Here is a 22,163-nt window from a genome sequence, read left to right on the forward strand (position 1 = left end):
CTCTGCCTGCCTCTTGTGCATAAGTTTGTCAAGCTCTGGTTTGTAAAATGATATTTTCTCTCTCTCTCCAGTCTCCTCTCCACACCCATGCTCTTCCTTCCTGCAACAGGAGCTGCCAGAGCTCACTGCTGTTCTTATATAACCCCAGATTATATATATGATACCCCAAATTGTGCACCGATCCAAGATGTGTCCAACTAAACTGCTTAACGAGTCAATTAGTGCCAATAATTGGGCACTAATCTGCACTAATTGGCACCAATTTGGATTTACGTGCACATCTTGCTATGCACTATTCTATCACAATGTGCACCCAAATCCCACAGCACATAACCCAAAGGGGAGTGGACATAGGAGATGCATGGGCGGGTCAGGGGCATTCCTAAAATTTGTGCACAGTGTTATAGAATACTAAGGATGTATGCCCAAAATGGGTGCCAGGAATTACATCTGGTTTCTGCAGGCATAAGTCCTGGTGCTCAAATTTGGGCACCAACATCAACACTTGATGCTATTCTTTGATGGGTGCTCATATTTGAATGACCATTATAGAATAGCATTGCACGCTGATTTTTTTTGGGTGCCAATTTTTGAACACGATTTACTGAATCTAGCCCATACTGTTTAGATATCAGTTTACAAAAAAAAAAAAAAAAATCAGCCCCACACACTGATTGGCAGGATCTGTTTGGAAATAGGAAGCATGCAATGTGAAACTAAACTATTCCCTTCCCAGCACCTCAAAGAACATAATTTGCAGAATCAGCATGCACTCATCTCAAAAAGTGCATACCATTTTCCAAAATAAAAAGACGAATTTTCAAAATTTCTCCCAGACACTTTGGAGTTTTAATGACATGAACCAATATGGATTATGACATTGATATTTCCCATGTCATAACAAACAACAGTTGAGGTGTATCCAGTGGGGGTACAAACATTCAGTATTGAATTGCCTCACTGGGAAGCTTTAAGGTCTCCTTTATTTAATATATCTTTAAGGAAACTGTGAGATTAATTGCTTTATATGAAAGCTAGAAATAATTTGTAGCATAACAAACAACAGCCCATCCCTAGTAGAGATCAGAATTGTGACGTACAGTTCAGGAAGTATTCAATTCCAGTGAAATTTTAGGTAAAGGAATAGTGGTAGCCATATTAGTCCACTTTTAAAGGTAATAAATAGAAATTAAAAAAAGAAAAAGAGCATAAGATATCTTTTTATTGGAATAACAATACATTTTTTGATGAGCTTTCAAAGGTATCCCCCTTCTTCTTCAGTTCAGAAATTCAGAAATGAGCAAATAATGAAATATCTCAGAATATATCTGTGAAACATAAAAGTATTCCAATGACAGTCTCATAGGGAAGGTAGGAGTGGGTGGGGAGGGGACTGAGAAACAGGGAGAGATGGACAGGTGATCAGAGGGTGACAAAGCAGTATAATTTTATAGTTTATAATGCAATAGAAAACCCAGATCTTTGGGGTGGGAGTGGGAAGGAAGGAAGGGGGGTTGGGTAGGGTTTCATCTCTATTGTTTTGGCTTTTACTTATAGTTATATGTATGCATTTCTTTATGTAAAAGGAAAGGAAACGAAAAAAAAAAAAGAAAACCTAGATCTTTGTTAAGTGTTGTCTGGTGGATGCCAAAATATTTCATCATTTTAACTTCAAAGGTTTTATGTTCCTGGATGTTTTTGAAATTTCCTTTTAGTATTTTCATCATAAAGTCATTAGTGCAGTGCTCTGGTCTGGCACAATGCTGTCCTACAGAGGTGTCACCCTGGATAGCACTATAGTTTCAGATGTGGTATCTGTGTAGATGCAATCTCGTCTTAAGTATTTGGCCTGATCTCCAACATAGCATTCTTTTTCACATTTTTTGCATTAAATAATATACATTTGAAGAAGAGCATGTGTATATCCTGAATATTTTGAGTGACTGTGGAGTCCTGTGATATATGTTGGCACAGTTTGCAGCTTGATATCTTACAGGGAGGTGTGTCATTCTCTTCTTCAGTTTCTACTGAGAGTTTTGTTTTCTCTAATTTTTGTTTCAGATTTGGTGGTTGTCAGAAGGCCAGCATAGGTGGAGCTAAGAATTTCTCTTTCAGTAATGCATCCTCCTGGAGTAGCAGCTGTAGATCCTTTATGATTTTTCTCAGTTTTTCTAGCTCTGGATTGGGGACACTCTCTCTGTGATTTTCTTTTGTTTGTTTAGCAGTACGTTTTCTCTGGGTGTTTTAAGGGAAGAGGCAATCTTCTTGAAGATTATCTTGAGGTGGTATCCTTTTTATATGAAGGATTCAGTCAGGGTTTTGAGGTGTTTGTCTCTGTATTTAGGGTCAGAGTAGATGCAGTGGAATTTTAGAAAGGCTCTACATCCTAGAAGTGCACATTTATTCATCATCACTTGCAACAGAAGCAGCCATTTACATATGGAACCTGGTAGCTTCTATATGTAAATGACACTTTAAAATGGCAGTTTCACAAATTCCACATGTAAATGGCTCATTTCGGTATGAAGCTGCCCCATTTTACAAAACTAAATACAGCCAATTAAGGCCCCCTTTTACACAGTAGTGAGGCCACAAGTTTAACTTTATTTCCACCTCCAAAATGAAATGAACTACATGGGGATTAAGGAGAATGATTCCCTTAAGCCCTCGTGTAATGCCCTGGCCAAAAGAAGCATTTTATTTAACCTATACATACCTTTGAGTTGGTGTAAAACCTAACATGGATATTTTTCCCCATACACATATATCCCCTTAGTAAAATGGAGATTGCACATAAAGATTTTAGTCATACCATAACCACACCAAAAAAAACCGCACCCTTGAAATCTCCTCTTTTGTTGCTTTGAACTCCACATGTAAACAGAAGTTGAGGGAAGACGGAATCAGAATGGAATTTCTGGGTCTGCTGCTGAGTTGTTACTGAGTCTGTTGCAGGTGCTGGAGTTGTTGGGTTTAAAAGTGAACTGGAAACTATGGGGAACTGCACAGATGGTTGGGATTGCAGGGACCAGCTAAAAGATGGTACTTTCCAGCAGAATAGAGGGACGGAGCTGGAGCTACTCACAGTGAACCAAGATAGAACATTTTTCTAGCAGGGAGAACTGAAAGGCAAGATCAAGAGACTAGAGAGCAGATGAACTAGACAATAGGGATAAAGAACGTATCTAGAGCCTGAAGCAAGATCCAGAAAGGCTGCTCTGTTAATAGGGGAAAGGGGTCACATGCAACGGGTGACCTATGAAACACAAGAACTACAGCCTAGCAGGAAGTGACTGTTAGTTCAGAATACACACAGGTACTACAAATACAAGGGTAATGCAAACAGGCACACACAACAGCCTGGGCAGAAAAAGTAACCAGCATGCCACTGTTCTCCAAATTTGCCCCTCTCTTATGGAATTATTTTCCAACTAATTTAAGGACAGAAAATGATCTATTACAATTTAGAAATTTTCTTAAAACTTTTCTCTGTCAGAAATACATTGAATATTAACTGTTGTTTTTTTATATTGTTGATCTGTTGTAATTCTTTTATCTTTTGTTAGCCACACACAGAGGATAACATGGCGCCTAGAGCAGAAGCAGAGGCTGCCTTGCTCTGCTCCTCTGTCATCCCACCAAAATAGACATATATCCTGCTTTATATATCAAGAAATGGGTCGGAATTTTACCTGCTACTGAGTGCTGCTGTTGGTTCGTAGGTGGGAGAGTTTCAAGGCTCCCGACTTTGAAATGACATTGAGACTTGCACACAAGGAAAAGAAGAAGCAGAAGAAAACCAATGCTAAGATGGCAGCTCAATCGGACACCTAGAGTCCCTTGGCTAGCTCTGCTTGGACTTTGGAAATGATAACTGAAATGAAGGTGGTAGTGGAGGCTGTTCTAGATGCAAAACTTCAACAATTACATGATAGAATGGACAATATGAATTTAGAGATGTATACACATCAGGTTCTGGCACTGGAGGATAAGGCCCAGTGTGCAGTGTGAGAGGTGGATCAGCTTAGGCTTTGCGTGCAACAGTTGGAGTATATAATAGATGATGTAGAGGGTCGCTCTAGGCGCAAGAATTTGTGACTGGTGGGGTTTCCCGAATCTCTGAAGGGTGAGGACCTTGCGGCCTTTCTAGAGACCTGGCTCACACAATCTTTTGACCTTGGGGTCATTGGAGGATCCTTTTAAAATTGAGTGGGCCCACGGGATGGGCTTCAAGAGTGGTGACACCACACATCCTCAAGTAGTTGTGTTCTGCGTCTTCTGGTACATAAGCAGGCCATTTTGCAGGCTCTGCATCAAGAGAAGAACTTGAAATATAACTATTGGAAAGTACTTTGCTTCCAGGACTATACTGCCAAAAAGCGTTCCCAACTTTCCAACAAAAAACTTTTGCTGCCCTATGCACTGAATTATATCTATGGAAGATTCAGAATGCATTGCTTAACCTGGTGAGACTTTGGTCGCCTATGAAAGACAAACACATTTCTTTACATCAGTGGAGGCAGCAAAAACTTTTTGTCAAAATCTCCCAGCCAGTGTGGAGGAGTGGCTTAGTGGTTAGGGTGGTGGACTTTGGTCCTGGGGAGCTGAGGAACTGAGTTCAATTCCCACTTCAGGCACAGGTAGCTCCTTGTGACTCGGGGCAAGTCACTTAACCCTCCATTGCCCCATGTAAGCCGCATTGAGCCTTCCATGAGTGGGAAAGCGCGGGGTACAAATGTAACAAAAACAAAACAAACTTAGAAAGCTACCTCTTTGTGGTTTGGACTCATGGGCAGACTAGTTAATCTTGACTTCCTGATATTGTTGTTTCTTTTTTAACTAGCTTCTTTTTGTTTTACTTCTGTGTTCTCTCTATTTTGCTTGTTAATCACAGACTGGTTTTATTTGGTCCCTAGTTTCTTGTTAACTTTTGTTTACTCTTATGGGATATGTGGCTATAACCTTGACCTTGTAGGCTATTTTGGGTTGCTACGGTAGGGCTAGGCAGGGGGATATCATGTGTTAGGTCCTATGTAGTATAGGACATTAGGATATAGGGGGGTTTGGTTATAGGGTTTGAAGGGGGTAATAAGGGGGGGGGATGGGGTGTAACTATAAAATGTTATGACAAGGGTGAGTTCCTGTCTTTTGCTGACAATGGTTGTATTATTTGTTGTCAATAAGATATAGATAGATAGATAAATAGATAGATAGATCATATTATAAGCATTCTTTGCTTCTCTGTAGATGTGAGAGGGTCTGACCTGGGAGTCTGGGACAAATTTTCCTTTTGGTAGGCTGGACGTGGAGGGAAACCAGTGGAGCCTAATGGAAGACTTGCTTTAAAGTTGAATCTGCTTTGTTGTTATGGCACTCAGAGGAGATGGAACAATTTAAATGCTGCTATATGCTATTGCTTAAATCTATTTGGCGCTGCTGTCCTTCCATTGCTCTGCCTCTGATGCTAGCCTAGGTCCCACAGAGCATGCTGCATGGCTGCACATGTAGGACTTGTGTGAAGCTGTAGCCGAGATTGGGTGGTGGGAGGCGGGGATAGTGCTGGGCAGACTTATACGGTCTGTGCCCTGAAAATGACAGATACAAATCAAGGTAAGGTATACACAAAAAGTAGCACATATGAATTTATCTTGTTGGGCAGACTAGATGGACCATGCAGGTCTTTTTCTGCCGTCATCTACTATGTTACTATGTAGCATCTCCTCTAGATATAGTGTCATGTGGAGCCAAGACATAGGCCCGCAGCAACTGCATCATGCTCCCATTCACCCAGACCATGATGTCCAGGCCAGCAAAACAGAGAGCTAAGCCCAGGGCAACCAAATTTCTGCTCTGAGCACTCCCGGTGCAAGCTAGTGGTGAAGCAACAAGACTGTGGTAGATCCCTCACCAGGAAGTTGTATTTATCAGTTACATTCTTGTGGCCAATTTACATCAATGGCAATGATAATTTTTTGCTCTGATATAAAGTCTAAAGGTACAATCAGAATAGTGTCATAAAATGTGAATTTTTATTAGCTTATCTTTGGATGGAACTTAAGCCCTTAAAATGTAACAATTTTAATTCTAAAAAAAGTTCAGGACACTTTGTTTTGCTTCCTGTTCTGTGGGCTCAGTTTTTAAAAGTCCATAAAGCAATTTTTGAAGCAATTGCTCAAACTGCACAATTGTATTTGTTAATTTAGAAATTGGATGCTCAATTTCTAAACTAAAAAAGACACAGATGCTACTGAAACTGCGCTTAAAACTAATTTGATGCTACCTGGGTCTGAGGCTCTGTAAAACTGACAAGGCTGATACTTGTCATGGTTTGTTGTTCCTTATAAAATTTCATCAACCACGAACTATCATCTGGTCTAACTACACTCTCAAATCTGAGTATGGTCAACAGTATTCCTTTCCTAAAACTCACATGCCTGAAATCTACTCATGAAAGGGCTTTTACCCATATTGGTGGTACTCTTTGGATATGAGTTATTTGCAGGGTTACTTGGAATTCCACTACCTTAGCTTTTTAATTAGTTCTGTTTGTTTTACTATGTAAGGATCATTTCAGGACTCTCACTAGCCCAGTGTGCATCTGGATACAGGACCATACCAAATTAGTGTAGGGAGGGAGGAAGCTTATACCATTGTGCTACAGCATACCCTGCTAGGATGGCTGCAATGCAGGGCTGGCCCAACCATGAGGCAAGACTAGGCACTCACCTAGGATAGCAGCTTTGGGGGGGGGGGGGGGGGCAGCATGGAGTAGCTGCAGTCAAAGTAAAACAATAAATCCTGATAGTCACAAAAACTAAAAGAACCATCAATGCATAATTTTACCTGCAAGAAGCAGCGGTGTACCGAGGATGGGAAGATAGCGGCATGCATGCTGAAGGAGAAGTGCAGGGAGCAGCCGTGTGGCTGTTGGCTCTGCCAGTTCCCTGTTCCCTCTGCTGTTACTTCCTGATCCGAGGTAGAGAGAGCAAGGATCCATCGGAGCTGACAGCCACATGGCTGCTCCCAGCACCCCAGCAGGTAAGAAGAATGAACCCGGGAGGGGGCTTGGAGGTGATGCGCAAGGAGGGGGGAACGACACTGCACCCAGGGGGTAGGAACGATGCTGCTCCTGGGGAGGGGGGGGGGGGGGGTGCAGTGACAATCCGCCCCAGGTGGCAGCCGACCAAGAAACACCACTGGCAGGAAGTATAATCAATTTTCAAATACCCATTTATCTGCTTAAGTGACTTAGAAATTTTGTTAATTATTTGTGTATATATGACACACACACCACAAAGTTTAATATTTTTAAAAAGTATAATATATTGGGAAGGAGAAGATTAGGGGCCTGGATGTTAATTGAATGGGAAGGGGGGACTGAAGGTTTGCTTAGGGCACCTAATATCCTTGCACTGGCCCTGCTGCAATGGTACTGCCTGCCTTTATGTAACCCTGGGTTAGGTATGAGCATCAGGTGGACTACATAAATATTTTTTTCTTGGTCTAGTTTGAGGGAAGAGCCGGGGCTAGCAAAGCTAGGAGGCCAGCTGACACAAAATCTGCACACTGAGCAAGCTTCCATTCAGTAATAAAGCAACAGACAGTAAAGTATGCTTCAAACTGTGAAGGCTTTACATTAAACTTGAATAGTTCAACAAGGAATCACTTCTATCAGAATAAATATTTACTGTTCTGCCCCATATTCATGAAAGCAGGGTACATTGCTATGTATATTTAGCATTGGTATTATTTGAAGTCTAGTAGCGCTATAGAAATGTTTAATAGTAGTAGTAGTAGTAGTATTAAATTGTATTGCCTATATATAGATAGCACTGTGTTCTAGAGCTGCTATCCCTATAGTTTGCAGTTTCCTGTGATTGACTCCTTATGAGCTTTCCCTATTGGCTCTTAGTTCTGGGCCAGGGCCAGCCCTTCCCCTCTCTTTCTAAGGGCTGTGATAGTCTTCCTAGCATACCTTTGTGATCAGCAGCTGTTGAAGGAGCTGATACTTCCTTAATCTATTGTGATTCCATCAAAATTCTTTACCGTTTTCCCAAATCACTTTCCCACATTTTCCCCTTTGAGTATTACAGCTTTTCCTGTCAGCTGGGCTGAGGTTCTAGCCATCTCCTTGCCTCTCTGTTTGCAGAAGGCAACAATTCTTTCCAAGCAACTGAAATGTAAGTTGATTTTCTTTGCTATGATTGCTACATTAAAGAAGAGTTGGATTAAGGATTGCTGGTAACCTTGTTACTTGGGAATGGTTAATGCTGGCTGCTGAAGCTTACTACTACTACTACTTATCATTTCTATAGTGCTACTAGATGTACACAGCGCTGTACACTTGAACATGAAGAGACAGTCCCTGCTCGACAGAGCTTACAATCTAATTAGGACAGACAAACAGGACAAACAAGAGATAAAGGAATATTAAAGTGAGGATGATAAAATAAGGTTTCTGAACAAGTGAATAAGGGTTAGGAGTTAAAAGCAGCATCAAAAAGGTGGGCTTTTAGCTTAGATTTGAAGACGGCCAGAGATGGAGCTTGACGTACCAGCTCAGGAAGTCTATTCCAGGCATATGGTGCAACAAGATAAAAGGAATGGAGTCTGGAGTTAGCGGTGGAGGAGAAGGGTGCAGATAAGAGAGATTTACCCAGTAAACGGAGTTCCCGAGAAGGAGTGTTGGGAGAGGTGAGAGTGGAGAGGTACTGAGGAGCTGCAGAGTGAATGCACTTATAGGTCAATAAGAGGAGTTTGAACTGTATGCGGAAACAGATAGGAAGCCAGTAAAGTGACTTGAGAAGAGGGCTAATATGAGCATAGTGACCAAATCTTGCCTAGAATAGCACTTGTATATACCAGTAAGGATAAGTCACTTGTTTATGCTAGTTAAGTTAGGGTGGTGGACTCTGGTCCTGGGGAACTGAGGAACTGAGTTCGATTCCCACTTCAGGCACAGGCAGCTCCTTGTGACTCTGGGCAAGTCACTTAACCCTCCATTGCCCCATGTAAGCCGCATTGAGCCCGCCATGAGTGGGAAAGCGCGGGGTACAAATGTAACAAAAAAATAAATAAATAATCCACAGGAACACTTACAGTCCTTGAGATTCTTCCTCCTAATTCTCCTTTCTTACTGATGATTCTTAAAGTAAAACCGGCTCTTCACAGAGACGTCTGGGGTATAGAGAGGCTTTGTCCTTCTCTCCAGCTGGATTTTGCAGCACTTCTCTCCTCTCTCTCTCTCTCTCTGTCTGGTTCGACTCCTTAGCAAGTAGTAGTGGATGACAAGTTCCCTGTCTGTGTTCCCTTGAACAGACCAGTAGCTTTGAGGGCTCTGTTGTGTTGCTGAGTCCTACTCCTGGCTCAGCAGGGTTAGAAACTGTGATAGTTAAAGCCTTTCTCATGTTAATTAGAAGATGCTGCAGCTTGGAGGTTAACAGTTATCTAACAGCCAGATGCACTAAACTTAACGAGCCATTAACGAGCAAGTAGATTACCCTGGCATGCACTAAAGGAACTTTTCCGATGACGGTAGCAGCTAACGAAAATGGAATGCAGATGAGCAAATCGTGTAGAAACCCTATTGTAATGAGATGCACTAACATGTTCCGATTGCCTTAATGCTGGAAAATCTAGCAAGAGGTCTGTACCTCTCGTTGGGGCTGTGCGGGATTGAAAACTTCATAAAATGTAACAAAAAAAATCGGGAAGGGGAGGAACAGCCAAGTGCTCGTCATGGACGTCCATTATGGGCGGTCTTCACCCGAAAAAACACCCAGGTGCACCCTTTATGGAGTGGCCTAGTGGTTAGAGTGGTAGACTTTGGTCCTGGGGAACTGGGTTCGATTCCCACTGCAGGCACAGGCAGCTCCTTCTGACTCTGGGCAAGTCACTTAACCCTCCATTGCCCCAGGTACAAATAAGTACCTGTATATAATATATAAGCCGCATTGAGCCTCCCATGAGTGGGAAAGCACGGGGTACAAATGTAATAAAAATAAAAATAAAAAAAACCCACCGTTGAGCTTTATTAAGCTTTATTAAGCTCCGCTTCAAACAAGACGTCCATTTTGGGCGCCCCCCCCCTCCCCCCGCAATAATAAAAACTTCCTTTTGGCCGCCCTTCACTCAGCTGAGAGACCCGGAAGTCTCTGACTGAATGCTGAAGCATGCAGTGAATCACAGGGCTTGAACCACAAGCCAAAGAATGGAAGAGAGAACAGCATCAACTAGGAGCTTGCAAATAGGACAAGGTATTGTGGGGGGAGATTCCCTTTTGAGAGAATCTGTGTGGAAGAGGAACCCTTAAAGGAGAGACTATGAAGTTTGGGTATCAGGTTTGCCAGCAGCCAGGAATCCCCTACCTTCCAAAAGACTGGCATTTATTGAAAGGGATCACAGACACTTTCAGTGATTATACAATGCTGTATCACCTCAGGACCCAAAAAAACCCAACCTCAGTACATGTTTTACGCAAATTTTCAGTAAAATTAGTTGAAGCCACATGAGCCAACTGTTCAAAATGATTGGGGGTGCTAAACCCAATGGAAATTGTCCCTCCCTGGACACTGTCAAGGAGTCTGCTCAATATTGGGGATGCCCGAGCACCCACAGAACCCACAGAGTTGGCGCCTATTTGGAGCACCCCATATCTGTCTCTGAGAATTTGTGGTAAAAAGGTCCTTGAAGGGAAATCCCTCCCCTCTCCCCCAAAGAGATGATGTCTCCTTAGAGAAAAAAGTGCATGTGCTGAGCGAAGAGAGGGAGACTACCAGGACAGAATAAATGTCCTCTGGGGTCCTAGGGTGTGACACCACTGTCGAACTGCCCAAACCAAGGGACTCCTCCCCCACCCCCCTTTATAACTAATTTTGACACGGTTCTGAGACTTGAATGGGAATCCGGATTCTCTGTCTTGTGTTAAGGATTCTTATGATTATGTATTTTAACATACTTGAAACTGTACATATGTACTTTTTTCATTGGCTGACCTCAGCTCAGAGTATCTACCTGAACAAGTATGTAAACATTATTTTTTAATTCAACATTTTATTTTAGTTTTAACAATGTAATTAGAAAAGCAATGACATAGAGTAATGCTGTGTGCATTACAATCAAAAACTATTACCAATCAGTAATGAATTAATTTTAACTGAATTAAGATTACCAATTACAGAAGTTAGTGAAGGGCTTCCAATCCTATAAACAACTTCTCTTTTCTGCCACCACCAAATCATATTCAAAATCAGAAGCGGGTTATTCAGAATTAACTTCAAAGCTAAAGAGAGCAACAAAACTTAACTCTGAACATATCTCTAAGGATTTCCAGTTTTATAAGCTACATTTTCCTGAATGTACATACACAAGCCCACAGTACCACAGAACCAAACAGACCTCCGCATAGATCTCAAAGGCACACAACACACAGCAAAAGTGACACAAAAAAGAAAACTAGATGATGTAAATAGAGTCAAAGTTTAATTCAAACACATCCCAGACATGAGTTGTGTTTAGGCCAATTTGGAGTCTTCTCTAGGACATAAGCCCCTCAAGCTTTCAGCATTTGTTAAGCTAGTCTAAAAACTTTACTCAATGAGTGTAGACAGTCAGAAGCACAAAATGCTATCAGGCAGCTTGGGTATAAATCTTCAATAGCACAGCATACAATGAAGCAATAACATTTGCCCAGAATATTTGTCAATAAAATATAAACAAACAAATCCAAATAAATCTCTTAATCAATATAGGCTACAGCCCAAAGAATGCTGCCAGCATCCCCTTTCATTCACCAAGGGGTGCTTTTACTACGGTGCCCTGAAAAATGGCCTGCGTTGGTGTAGGCGCGTGTTTTCAGCGCACCTGCAAAAAATGCCTTTATCTTTGTCGAAAATAGATGTGTGGCACAATCAAAATTGGAACACGTCCATTTTGGGTCTGAGACCTTACTGCTAGCCATTGACATAGCGGTAAAGTCTCACGGAGTAACTGTGCGATATTGACCTATGCGCGTCAAATGCCACTTGGCATGCATCTGATACGCGCAACTGAAAAAGTTACTTTTGGACAAGTGTATCAGATGCATGCCAAAAATGAAATTACTGCGAGAGCCACACAGTAGCCAGGCGGTAACTCCATTTTGACGCGTGTTGGGCGCGCGAAGACGCTTGCATTGCTTAGTAAAAGGGTCCCCAAGTGATGATGGAGATAAAAACAATCTGTAAACTATCTAGGAGCTCAGACTTATATCTAAAGTCATGGATCTTTTTACTAAGCTGCAGCAAAAAGGGGCTTTAGCATGCCCTTATGTAGGTTTTTCCCACACATTAAGGCCATTTTTATAGCATCAGTAAAAATGACCTTTTTCTATTTTCTGTATCAGTGGTCATGCACCAATCTTGCCATTAGAAAAAATTAGTATGTGTGAACTTACCATCACCTGCTTTGTAGGCAGTAAGGGCTCACACACTACAATGTTGCACTCTCCACCTCTAGACATGCCCCCTCAAAAAAGTAGTAATATTTTTAGCGTACGGTTAGTGCATGCACATTTGGCACTTACCAGAGGATGCTTGAGCACATCCCATGGCACGCCATTCTATGGTAAGTATCTTTAATAAAGTAATCAAACAGATCAAGTGTGCTGGACATTCCAACCTGTTGACACTCAATTTAATACAATCATGAAAGCATAAAGAAATTTTGTTACGCCATTTTGAGCTGCGTTAAGGCACGTGTTGGCACCTAATGCAGCTTAGTAAAAGGGGCCCAAAGGATATGTAAAACCCATTCAAGTTTTTTAGCAGGACGTTTAATCCTTTTCTCTTGGCGCTGGGTAGCAGGGCATTCACTGTCATGTTGAACAGGTTTTTGGTCTCAGCCAAAACAGCAGACCTTGGCTCATGTCTCAGACTCTGTGTTTGCATCTTAGCCATAAAGAGGAATCTTGTTAACATAAGAACATAAGAATAGCCATACTGGGTTGGACCAATGGTCAATGTAGTCCAGTATCCTGTTTCCAGCAGTGGCCAATCCAGGTCACAAGTACCTGGAAGAAACCCAATTAGTAGCAACATTCTATGCTACCAATCCCAGAGCAAGCAGTGGTTTCCCTTATGTCCATCTCAATAATAGACCATGGACTTTTCCTCCAGGAACTTGTCCAGACCTTTCTTAAGCCCAGATATGCTAACCACCATTACCACATCTTCCAGCAAAGAGTTCCAGAGCTTAATTATTCTTGGAGAGAAAAAATATTTCCTCCTATTTGTTTTAAAAGTATTTCCATGTAATTTCATTGAGTGTTCCCTGATCTTTATACTTTTTGAATGAGTGAAAAAGTCGCGTCACCTCCACCCGCTCCATACCACTCAGGTTTTTGTAGACCTCAATCTTATCCTCCCTCAGCCACCTCTTTTCCAAGCAGAAGAGCCCTAACCTCTTTAGCCTTTCCTCATATGAGAGGAGTTCCATCCCCTTTATCATTTTAGTCACTCTTCTTTGAACCTTTTCTAATTCTGCTATATCTTTTTTGAGATAAGGTGCCCTGAATTGAACACAATACTCAAGGTGAGATTGCACCATGGAACGATACAGAGGCATTATAATATTTTCTTATTTTGCATCCCTCTTCTAATAATTCCTAGCATCCGCTGCCGTACACTGGAAAGAAAATTTCAGTATGGACTAGATTCAGTAAATGGAGCCCAAATTTGGGTGCCAAAAAAAAATGCACACCAAGCTCTATTCTATAAACGGCACTCTGAGTTGGGTGCTATTTATAGAACAGCACATAGCACACATCATTAGTGAATACCCCTGACCTATCCATGCTCCTCCCATGGCCACACCCATTTTCAGTTACACTCTAAAAGATTTGCACATGAATCTTTATAGAATAGTGCTTAGCAAGATGTGCATTCAAATCCAAATAGTTGCCAATTAGCACTAATAATTGATTGTTAGTAGTCAATTATTGGGCACCATATGATTGCAATCATTAAGCTAACACAACTTGTACGTCATTACTTCTCTTTACCTCAGAAGGAACCAATAAGAATACTGTTGTTTGTGAAGATAGGACCTCTAAATGTTTTGTTAAATAGGAATGATAAAAGAAAATTCACCTTGCTATAATTCTTAAAAGTGTAAAAATTAAAACTTGTTAATTTATAACTTGAAATATTTAGAAAAATAATTCCTATGCAACTCTGTATTCTTTAACAGACACATTAGCATAAAATAGAACATGTTTTTAAAACAATGCATATTAACCATGTTAATACATGCAAAACCAGTAGAACATACTAGTATCTATGCGTGTAAATGAGCCATTCTAATATGCAAGAGTAGCTAGTTCATGACTGGATTATTACTTCACCTTGTCATTTCAAAGTAAGCAAGTGTTGAAAATAATTGGGACCACCGCTATAGGGTCCATTGATCAGCTGATCCCAAAAAGTAGTCTCCTTACCTTCTGTTTCCGCAGGCTTCCTGGGCTAGTAGGAGATGGGCTTGGAGATTTTCCAGAGCGAGGAGTAGAAAGCTGACTACCAGCAGTTCCATTAACTAGAAGAAGAAGAAGAAATATATATATGTCCATACATGAAATCAAAACTTAAATAGGGAAGACATCAAGAAGATGTGGTTTCATATCCTGTAAAAACAAAGAAACAGAGAAAATATAGGCAGATAAAAACTATATGGCCTATCCAGTCTGCCCATCCATGCCATCTACTTTGTCTATCACTGCCTTAGAGATCCTATGTACTTGTCCCAAACCCTCTTGAATTCTGATTCTGTTTTCGCCTCCACCACTTAACCATTCCACAAATTCACCACCCTTTCCAGGAGGTAAGTTTATGAAGTTTTTTTCCCTCTGTTTTATTTTCTGTTCCTTTCCTAATGATTCCTAACATTCTGTTTCTTTTTTTGGCCACTGCCACACACTAAGAAGATTTTAAAGTATTGTCCAAGATAACACCTAAATCCTTTTCCTCAGTGGTGACTCCTAATGTGGAACCTATTATCATATCTCTATAATTCGGGTTGTTCTTCTGACTGTGCATCACTTTGCACTTTTCCATATTAAATTTCATCTGACCTTTGGATGCCCAGTCTTCTAGCTTCCCAAGGTCCTCCTGCAATTTCTTGTAGTCCGCGTGTGATTTATCAGCTTTGACTAGTTTAGTGTCATCTGCAAATCTGATCACCTCACTCATCATTCCCATTTCCAGATCATTTATAAATATGATGAGAAGCACTGGTCCTAGTACAGATTCTTGTAGAGGTAATTCTATAAAGAGAGTGACAACATTTTGGTGCAAGAACACCAGCACTTACTCGCGTAAATGCCCATATTGGGCTAGCTTCTGTATATGGCATCCAAAATGTAGGCGCATTGGAATAACGTGCCTAAGTGTATTCTATAAACTACACCTAAAATTAAGTGCAGTTTATAGAATACGCCTATCTTCCGTTTACACAATTAAATTTAGTCATGAGCATTTGCCTATAGCTAAGTTAGGCATGGACTGGGTGTATTCTGTAACAGCATGCATAGTTTTTAGAAATGCCCACAACCCGTCCATTCCAAGCCCATGGCTAATGTGTGTAAATTCTGCATTTTAGAATATTAACAGAATATGCTTAGAAAGCTGTGTGTGTAAATTCTAATTAATGCCAATTAGTGTCAATAATTGCTTGTTAAGTGGCAATAATCGGCACTGACTGGCTCATTAAGATAATTAATTTGCGAGCACTAATCAGTAAAGGTCGCCCAAAGTTGGGCATGCAAGTTTGGGCATGGATTGCAGATGTGTATATAAACTAATTAGCTAATTAAGTGCTAACAATAATTGGTGTTAACAAGCAGTTGGCAGTAATTAGGAGTTACGTGCAGATCTGCCTATGCCCTATTCTATAAAAAGCACTCCAAAGGTGGCACGGCCATGGGAGGAGGGGCATGGGTGAGTCAGGGGCATTCCCAGAATTTAGACATAATGTTATAGAATACCTGCATTTGCACAGCTGTCATTAATTGGGCCCCTATAAATAACATCTAAAAAGAAATCTATTGATAATCACCTGTTTCTTTGGATAAATTAAAGTGGTCTTTCTATTTTATCCTACCTAATACCACTCAGTGTAGCAGTGTAGCAGTGGTCCGCAAGACACCAAATATACATGGTGCTATCTAATGATATTCTTTAATGTTCAAAGCTGCTTTCCTCTAATAAAAAATGCACTTATTTCCAAATCTTCTCTACATTAGCAAAGCAGAACCAATAAAAATAATCAACCAAACCAGAACATCAAGTTCTCTTCTTCAAAAGGTCACTCAATTTTAATTGAGCCAAGAGTGTAAGATGGCCTAATAGCATAGGTACCTATTCACTGCCCAACTAAATTACAAGCAGAAATACAGAAATGAAAACTACAATGGTCTTTCTTTGTACCATAGCAAACAGAAGTCTTTTTCTCCCAAATTACTATGACCATCAAATTCTGCAATAAGCACCTGTCTCCATAAGGAATACATGTTTGGGATCCCAATATACATGCTGCAAATAGGGATAGCTGAATTTCCACACATATTCTCAGTCACAATGCATGCTTGATATCGTTAGCTAAGAAACTGCTCGTTGTGTACACCTGATCCATACATGAACATGACACACCAGGAGATCAATAGTATATTTAACTTACCTTCTATGAGTTCTAACATGGGAGCAGTCTTTTGTAATTAACCAGAAAATGTTTGAAAGAAAATAATTCCTTCCCTATACTAAGCCAAAGCTGTAGCAAAAACGAAAAAAACAAAACAAAAAGCAGCAGGATTAGTTAAGGATAGCTGAAGCTGCTCACAGAGTGAGCTGAATGAGATGCAGGACTCATAAGCAAATGCTTTTTCTGCGTAAGCTTGACGTCTTCTGAGCAGCGGTGGGAGGTGCAGGTGCTGTCTTAGGGCTATATCAAAGGTGTCAATTAAGCAATATGCCGCTGCTTCAGAGCACTGAGCAACCACAACACCCCACTCAGATCTCATAAAGCCCCCAAAGCCTAAGAAATTTTATATGCTATGCCATGATTCATTATGAGGTGCCTGGGGCTTAGATGGGGGGAGGGAACAAAATACTATATGACTCATCTGAAAATTGAAATGACAGTCACTAGTAAACCTCTGATGACTGACAATCTACTGACTATTAAATTATACAAGCACAGTAAAGATGTGGGTTAGCTGGCATTTACCCATTTACTATTTATCAATTTTTTTTGGATTGTTAATATAGTAATTTTTGTAAGGTTCATTAAAAAGGAGCAGAAGCAAAACATATGTGCCTATCTCCCATGACACATTAGTTTCTGTCAATGTATGATGCAGAATGGTGAGTATTACCACTGCGTTAACTGTTCACTACATTGGTTGCAGCGTTTCTTCCTTAGAAACAGAACTATATATAAATTGTAAGAATTTTCACCAGCTCTGTTAGGAAAAGCCAAACTCCTTCCTTTTCCATTTCAAAAATAGAAAACAACACAAAATGCTAAGGGCTCCTTTTACTAAGGTGCGCTAATGGATTTAGCATGAGCTAATAATTAGTGTGTGCTAAATGATAAGATGCCCATTATATTCCTATCATTTAGCGCACCTTAGTAAAAGGATCCCATAGTGGAATAAAAATACAATCACATAAATAAGAAAAAATAAAGATGGGGCAGAGAAGACACTTAGGGGCCCTTTTACTAAGATGCACTAAGAAACAGGGCCGCTGAGTGGGAGGGCAGGGGGAGGGGCAAAATTCCCCAGGCCAGCGCTGGGGTCTCTCTCTCTCCTGCTCCTGACAGGACCCGGGTGATCATGTCCCGACAGGTGCAGGAGAGACAAAACTCTGGCGCCAGGCCCCCCCTTGGAGGCTGGGGAGGACCCAGAGGATCAGACACTGCAGGTCTTCCTCCAGCGCTGCTCTTCATTCTGCCTATTGCTTGCCATTGCGGCTCAGCGTACGCAGCATCCCCGCCAGCTAAGGTATTTGTAAGTTGTGGCGGCAGCAGCGATGATCGGCCGTGCTAAGAAATAGGCTTAGCGCATTTTAATGTAGAACTTTTCCGCATGCTAAACCCATATCTAGAGCATCCCTAAAATAGAGCTTTTTTTTTTCTTTTTCCAAGCCCTATGCTAATTTTTCCCATTAGCACAAGAGACCTGCAAAATATTAACAAGGCAGCACTTACTGTCTCCTGTTTAGTAAAAGGGCCCCTTAAAAAAAAAAAGGACCAACTTAGAAGAACACTATTCAGTCAATAAAGGGAGATAGGGGCCTACTTTAGATATATAATGGAAAGAAAACATAAATCAAAAGGGGAATAGTAAACATAAAAGTAGAAAATAGGCTTAATAAGTTGGGGGAAGCATTGAAGGCAGAAAACTTTGACTTCTTTCACTCAGTGTACATAAAAGAAGGGGAAGGTAATGTGCCCAAGACAGGACAAGAGATACAAATGATTTCAAAATGAACACAAACCTTCTTTAGAAAGGATGAGTTCTTGGAATACTTACACAGATGAAGATATAGGCATTATAATCTGATGAACTACACTCCAAAATTTTGAAAGAGCTGAAGGAGGTGCTGAATGCACCACTTACAACTCTATTCAATTTGTTCTGAGGGCCTGGAGGAGACAAGATGTGGTTCCACTCCAAAAATTAGAAAGCAGGTGACTACAGAACTGTCAGTTCGACATGAGTGGTGCACACAGCTATGGAAACACTACTAAAAATAAGATCAGCACAGTAACTTGAAGGACTCTAGACAATGTGCATTAACAAAAGGGAAAGCTTCTTAAACTTTAGAGTGCCCTGTTATAAAATTAATCCCATTTGGATTAAGACAAAGAGGGGTCAATGCTCAAAGTTCGTGGTAGAGTAAAGATTCTACTACAAAATCAGTATCAAAAAATTGCTGTAGCAAGCTTAAACTAATAAGCATGCAAATTAATGCTGCGTTAAAACTGTGGCAGTAATCTGTGGTTTAGCGCTAAATGTTAACTTTCCTATTAAGTGCTGAGTGGTGATTGGCTCAGGCACTGATAGAAGAGTTGACATTTAAAAAAAAAGCACAAGCATGCAGCGGCATGCATCAGCCCCTTGTCCCCAACCCAATTCTTCTTCCAGCCTCCTTCCCAAACATATCCCTGGTGTCTAGCAGCACCCACCCCACCCTGCCCCCACATGACTGACCCTCTTCTGACCTCACCCCCTTTCCCAAAGAAAAAAACATTTCCTGGTGGTCCACTGACCCCTCTGGCCCTTTCTCCGCTGCCCAGGTGGAAAGAAAATGCCCTGGTAGTTGAGTGGCCCCTCCAGCCCCTACCCTCCCCCCAGTTGCAAACATGCCTTAATGGTCTAGCAGAAATACCCCCCCAACCCCTGTACCTCATACAAGGCAGGAGTGAGGCCCACTCACTCCTGTCTCCAGGCGTCATCATCTGGGAAATGGTGGCACTCCACCCTGTGCAGTGCATCATGGGATGCATTGGGCAGGGCCTGTCTACCATATAAGGGAATCTATCTTTTTTTGTAGATGACGGCTTCTGAAGGCAGGAGCAACTGGGCATTGCTATTGCCTCATAAGAAGTATGGAGATCGGGGGTGTGCTCCCTCTAGACCACCAGGCTATTTTGTTTGTGACCAGGGGAGGGAAGGGGAGGTGCCAAGGGGACCACTGGACCAACAGGGCATTTTTTATATTAGGAGAAGAGGGAGGTTAAAGGGGGTTGGGAGAGAAGGGAGGTGGGTTTGGAAGGGGGGGGGGTCCATTAGAAGTGTATTTTCTTTCTTTATTTTAGGGAAGGGGGTCATGTTGGGTTGGGTCAGGAAAAGGGAGGGAGGTTAGGACCAGTGCAGGAAGCAGTCCAGGGCAGGGTTGTCAGATCGGAGGGAGGGAATGGCTGCCGCTAGACCGTTCCTTTCAACCAACCCTACTCTACCCTGGACTTGGTGAAGGGTTTTCTGTGCTAAACGAGCATGAGAAACATTTTTTAGCATGGCTGTAGGGTGCACTATGATCACATTAACAAGCACTTAAATGCATTTTAATGTGATCTATGGTAATGGTTTCAGCACAAGTTAATACCGACACTGAAACCATTTGAGCATTACAGAGTTAGTAAAACCCATAGTAAAACCAGGTTACTGTTGTGCTAATGCTTTGTGAATTGGCTCCAGAGTTGTTAACTGGGTGAAGAAATGTTAAAGCAATAGTACTCAAAGTGGTGGTCATTGGACTCTGATCTGGTGAAGGTAAAGGGAGCAAGGGGGTGGCCCCAGGACTTATTAGGGCAGTTCTTCTCTATATTTTCAACAGCAACAATATACATAGATTTGAGGGAGAAACATATGTTATAAGAGATCCTTTGCTTGCCTGTGGGAGTGCCATTGCTTTTTGGGATTTATAATTCACAGTTGGTTCAAAGTTCCTGCTTCATTCCTTTTTATCTGTTTTATTTGTATTTCTGAAATTGCAGTCCTGATCCCTTTCTGAGAAATTCTGAGAGAAGAGGACATTTCTCTGGTAAGTGAACATTATTTTGCCTTGTGCTTTAGGAACTTAAAGATTGGGGTTTAAAGGAGGAATTGTAGGTTAGTGATAGGCAGAATAAAAATATAAAAAAGCAAACTTTATCAACTGATCTCCATACTCCAACCTAAACACCGGAACCCTGCAACACAATCAAAACTCATACCAGAACTGGACAAACCTTAACTCTCTTTCCTTTAATACTTAATTTACTCTGTCAGTTATGAACTTTAACGCAAGATCACTCTGTATTTCTCTTACCGGAATTGGCGATTGCCATCACAGTACTATGTAAGCCACATTGAGCCTGCAAATAGGTGGGAAAATGTGGGATACAAATGCAACAAATAATAATAATAATAATAATAATAAGACAGCCTCTAGCAGTCACTGTAGGACCTAGTTTAGTCTTAGGGGAGAGAGAGAGAGAGAGAGAAAAGCAAGCGTTATTAACTAGTTTCCATAGTGTACAACCCTTTCCCCATAGTTTTAAACTGAAATTTTCTCTAGAAGTAGACACTTTTCCCATAGTTTTAAACTGAAACTTTTTCTAGAGGTAGAAAACAGCCAAAGAACTTTAAAAGGATAGTGGGAAGGCTGAAATCTTGTTCTAAAAGACAGTTATTTTCTGTTCTTTGGTTGCTGGAGAAGTAGCATTGCCACTGACCTGAATTAGGTGTTAATTAAGGTATGAGAAAGTAGAATATTTGCAGAGATTACTAAGGACAATTTGATTACTGAGTTAGCTTGAAAGGGTCTGGTTGAAGCAGTCCCCTTAGATTCAAAACTACATAAAAAGAAAAGATCCCACTTAACTTTCTTTCTGAGAAGTTCTGAGAGAAGAGGACATTTCTCTGGTAAGTGAACATTATTATACCTTGTGCTTTGGGAACTTAAGCATTGGGGTGTAAAGGAGGAATTATAGGTTAGTGATAAGCAGAATAAAAATTGTAAAAAAAAGCAAACTTTATCAACTAATCGCCATACTCTTTCCCCCCTAGTTTTAAAACTTGAACTTTGTACCACAGCATTAACAGATAGCACTGCAAGACCTAGTTTAGACCTCGTTTTCTTGTAGGGATTTACTACCGTCCACTGGGACAGAACGAACAGACAGATGAAGAAATGTTTACAGAGATTAGGAAAGCTGGCAAATTGGGCAAAGCTATAATAATGATTTCAATTACTGAAATACTGACTGGATAAATGTTACATCAGGAAGTGCCAGGGAGATAAAATTTCTAGATGTAATAAACGACTGCTTCTTGGAGCAGCTGGTCCAAGAACCGACAAGACAGGGAGCTATTTTGGATCTGGTCCTTGGTGGCTTGCAGGACATAGTGCAAGAGGTGGCAGTGTTGGGTCCCCTGGGCAACAGTGATCCCCTGGGCAACATGATCAAGTTTGAGCTACTATCTAGGATGAACCCACAAAGGAAATCTACTGTAGCTGCATTTAATTTTCGAAAGGGCAACTATAATAAAATGAGGAAAATGGTTAAAATGAAAGGACACTAAATCAGGCGTGGACATTGTAATGGAAAAGGGACAGAAATAGATCTGTTACCAGAAAGAACACAGA

General features: G+C 41.1%; 1 protein-coding gene across 2 annotated transcripts in view; it reads right to left on the reverse strand.

Annotated features, from left to right (window-relative positions):
• DCLK1 (doublecortin like kinase 1) overlaps nucleotides 1-22,163 on the reverse strand; it is a 625,924-nt gene that overhangs the window by 225,577 nt on the left and 378,184 nt on the right. Inside the window, exons 1-2 of one of the 2 annotated variants that reach the window (XM_030200383.1) lie at nucleotides 16,708-16,775; nucleotides 14,474-14,568 (exon numbers count right to left, since the gene is read on the reverse strand). In XM_030200383.1, coding sequence (XP_030056243.1) covers nucleotides 14,474-14,568; nucleotides 16,708-16,726 — 114 coding nt within the window. In that variant the 5' untranslated portion in view covers nucleotides 16,727-16,775. Of the gene's footprint in view, nucleotides 1-14,473; nucleotides 14,569-16,707; nucleotides 16,776-22,163 lie in introns of those variants that run through there. The other variant, XM_030200382.1, reaches the window with a different exon arrangement.

This window comes from Microcaecilia unicolor, chromosome 4 (assembly GCF_901765095.1).
Source record: "Microcaecilia unicolor chromosome 4, aMicUni1.1, whole genome shotgun sequence".
Taxonomy (NCBI): domain Eukaryota; kingdom Metazoa; phylum Chordata; class Amphibia; order Gymnophiona; family Siphonopidae; genus Microcaecilia; species Microcaecilia unicolor.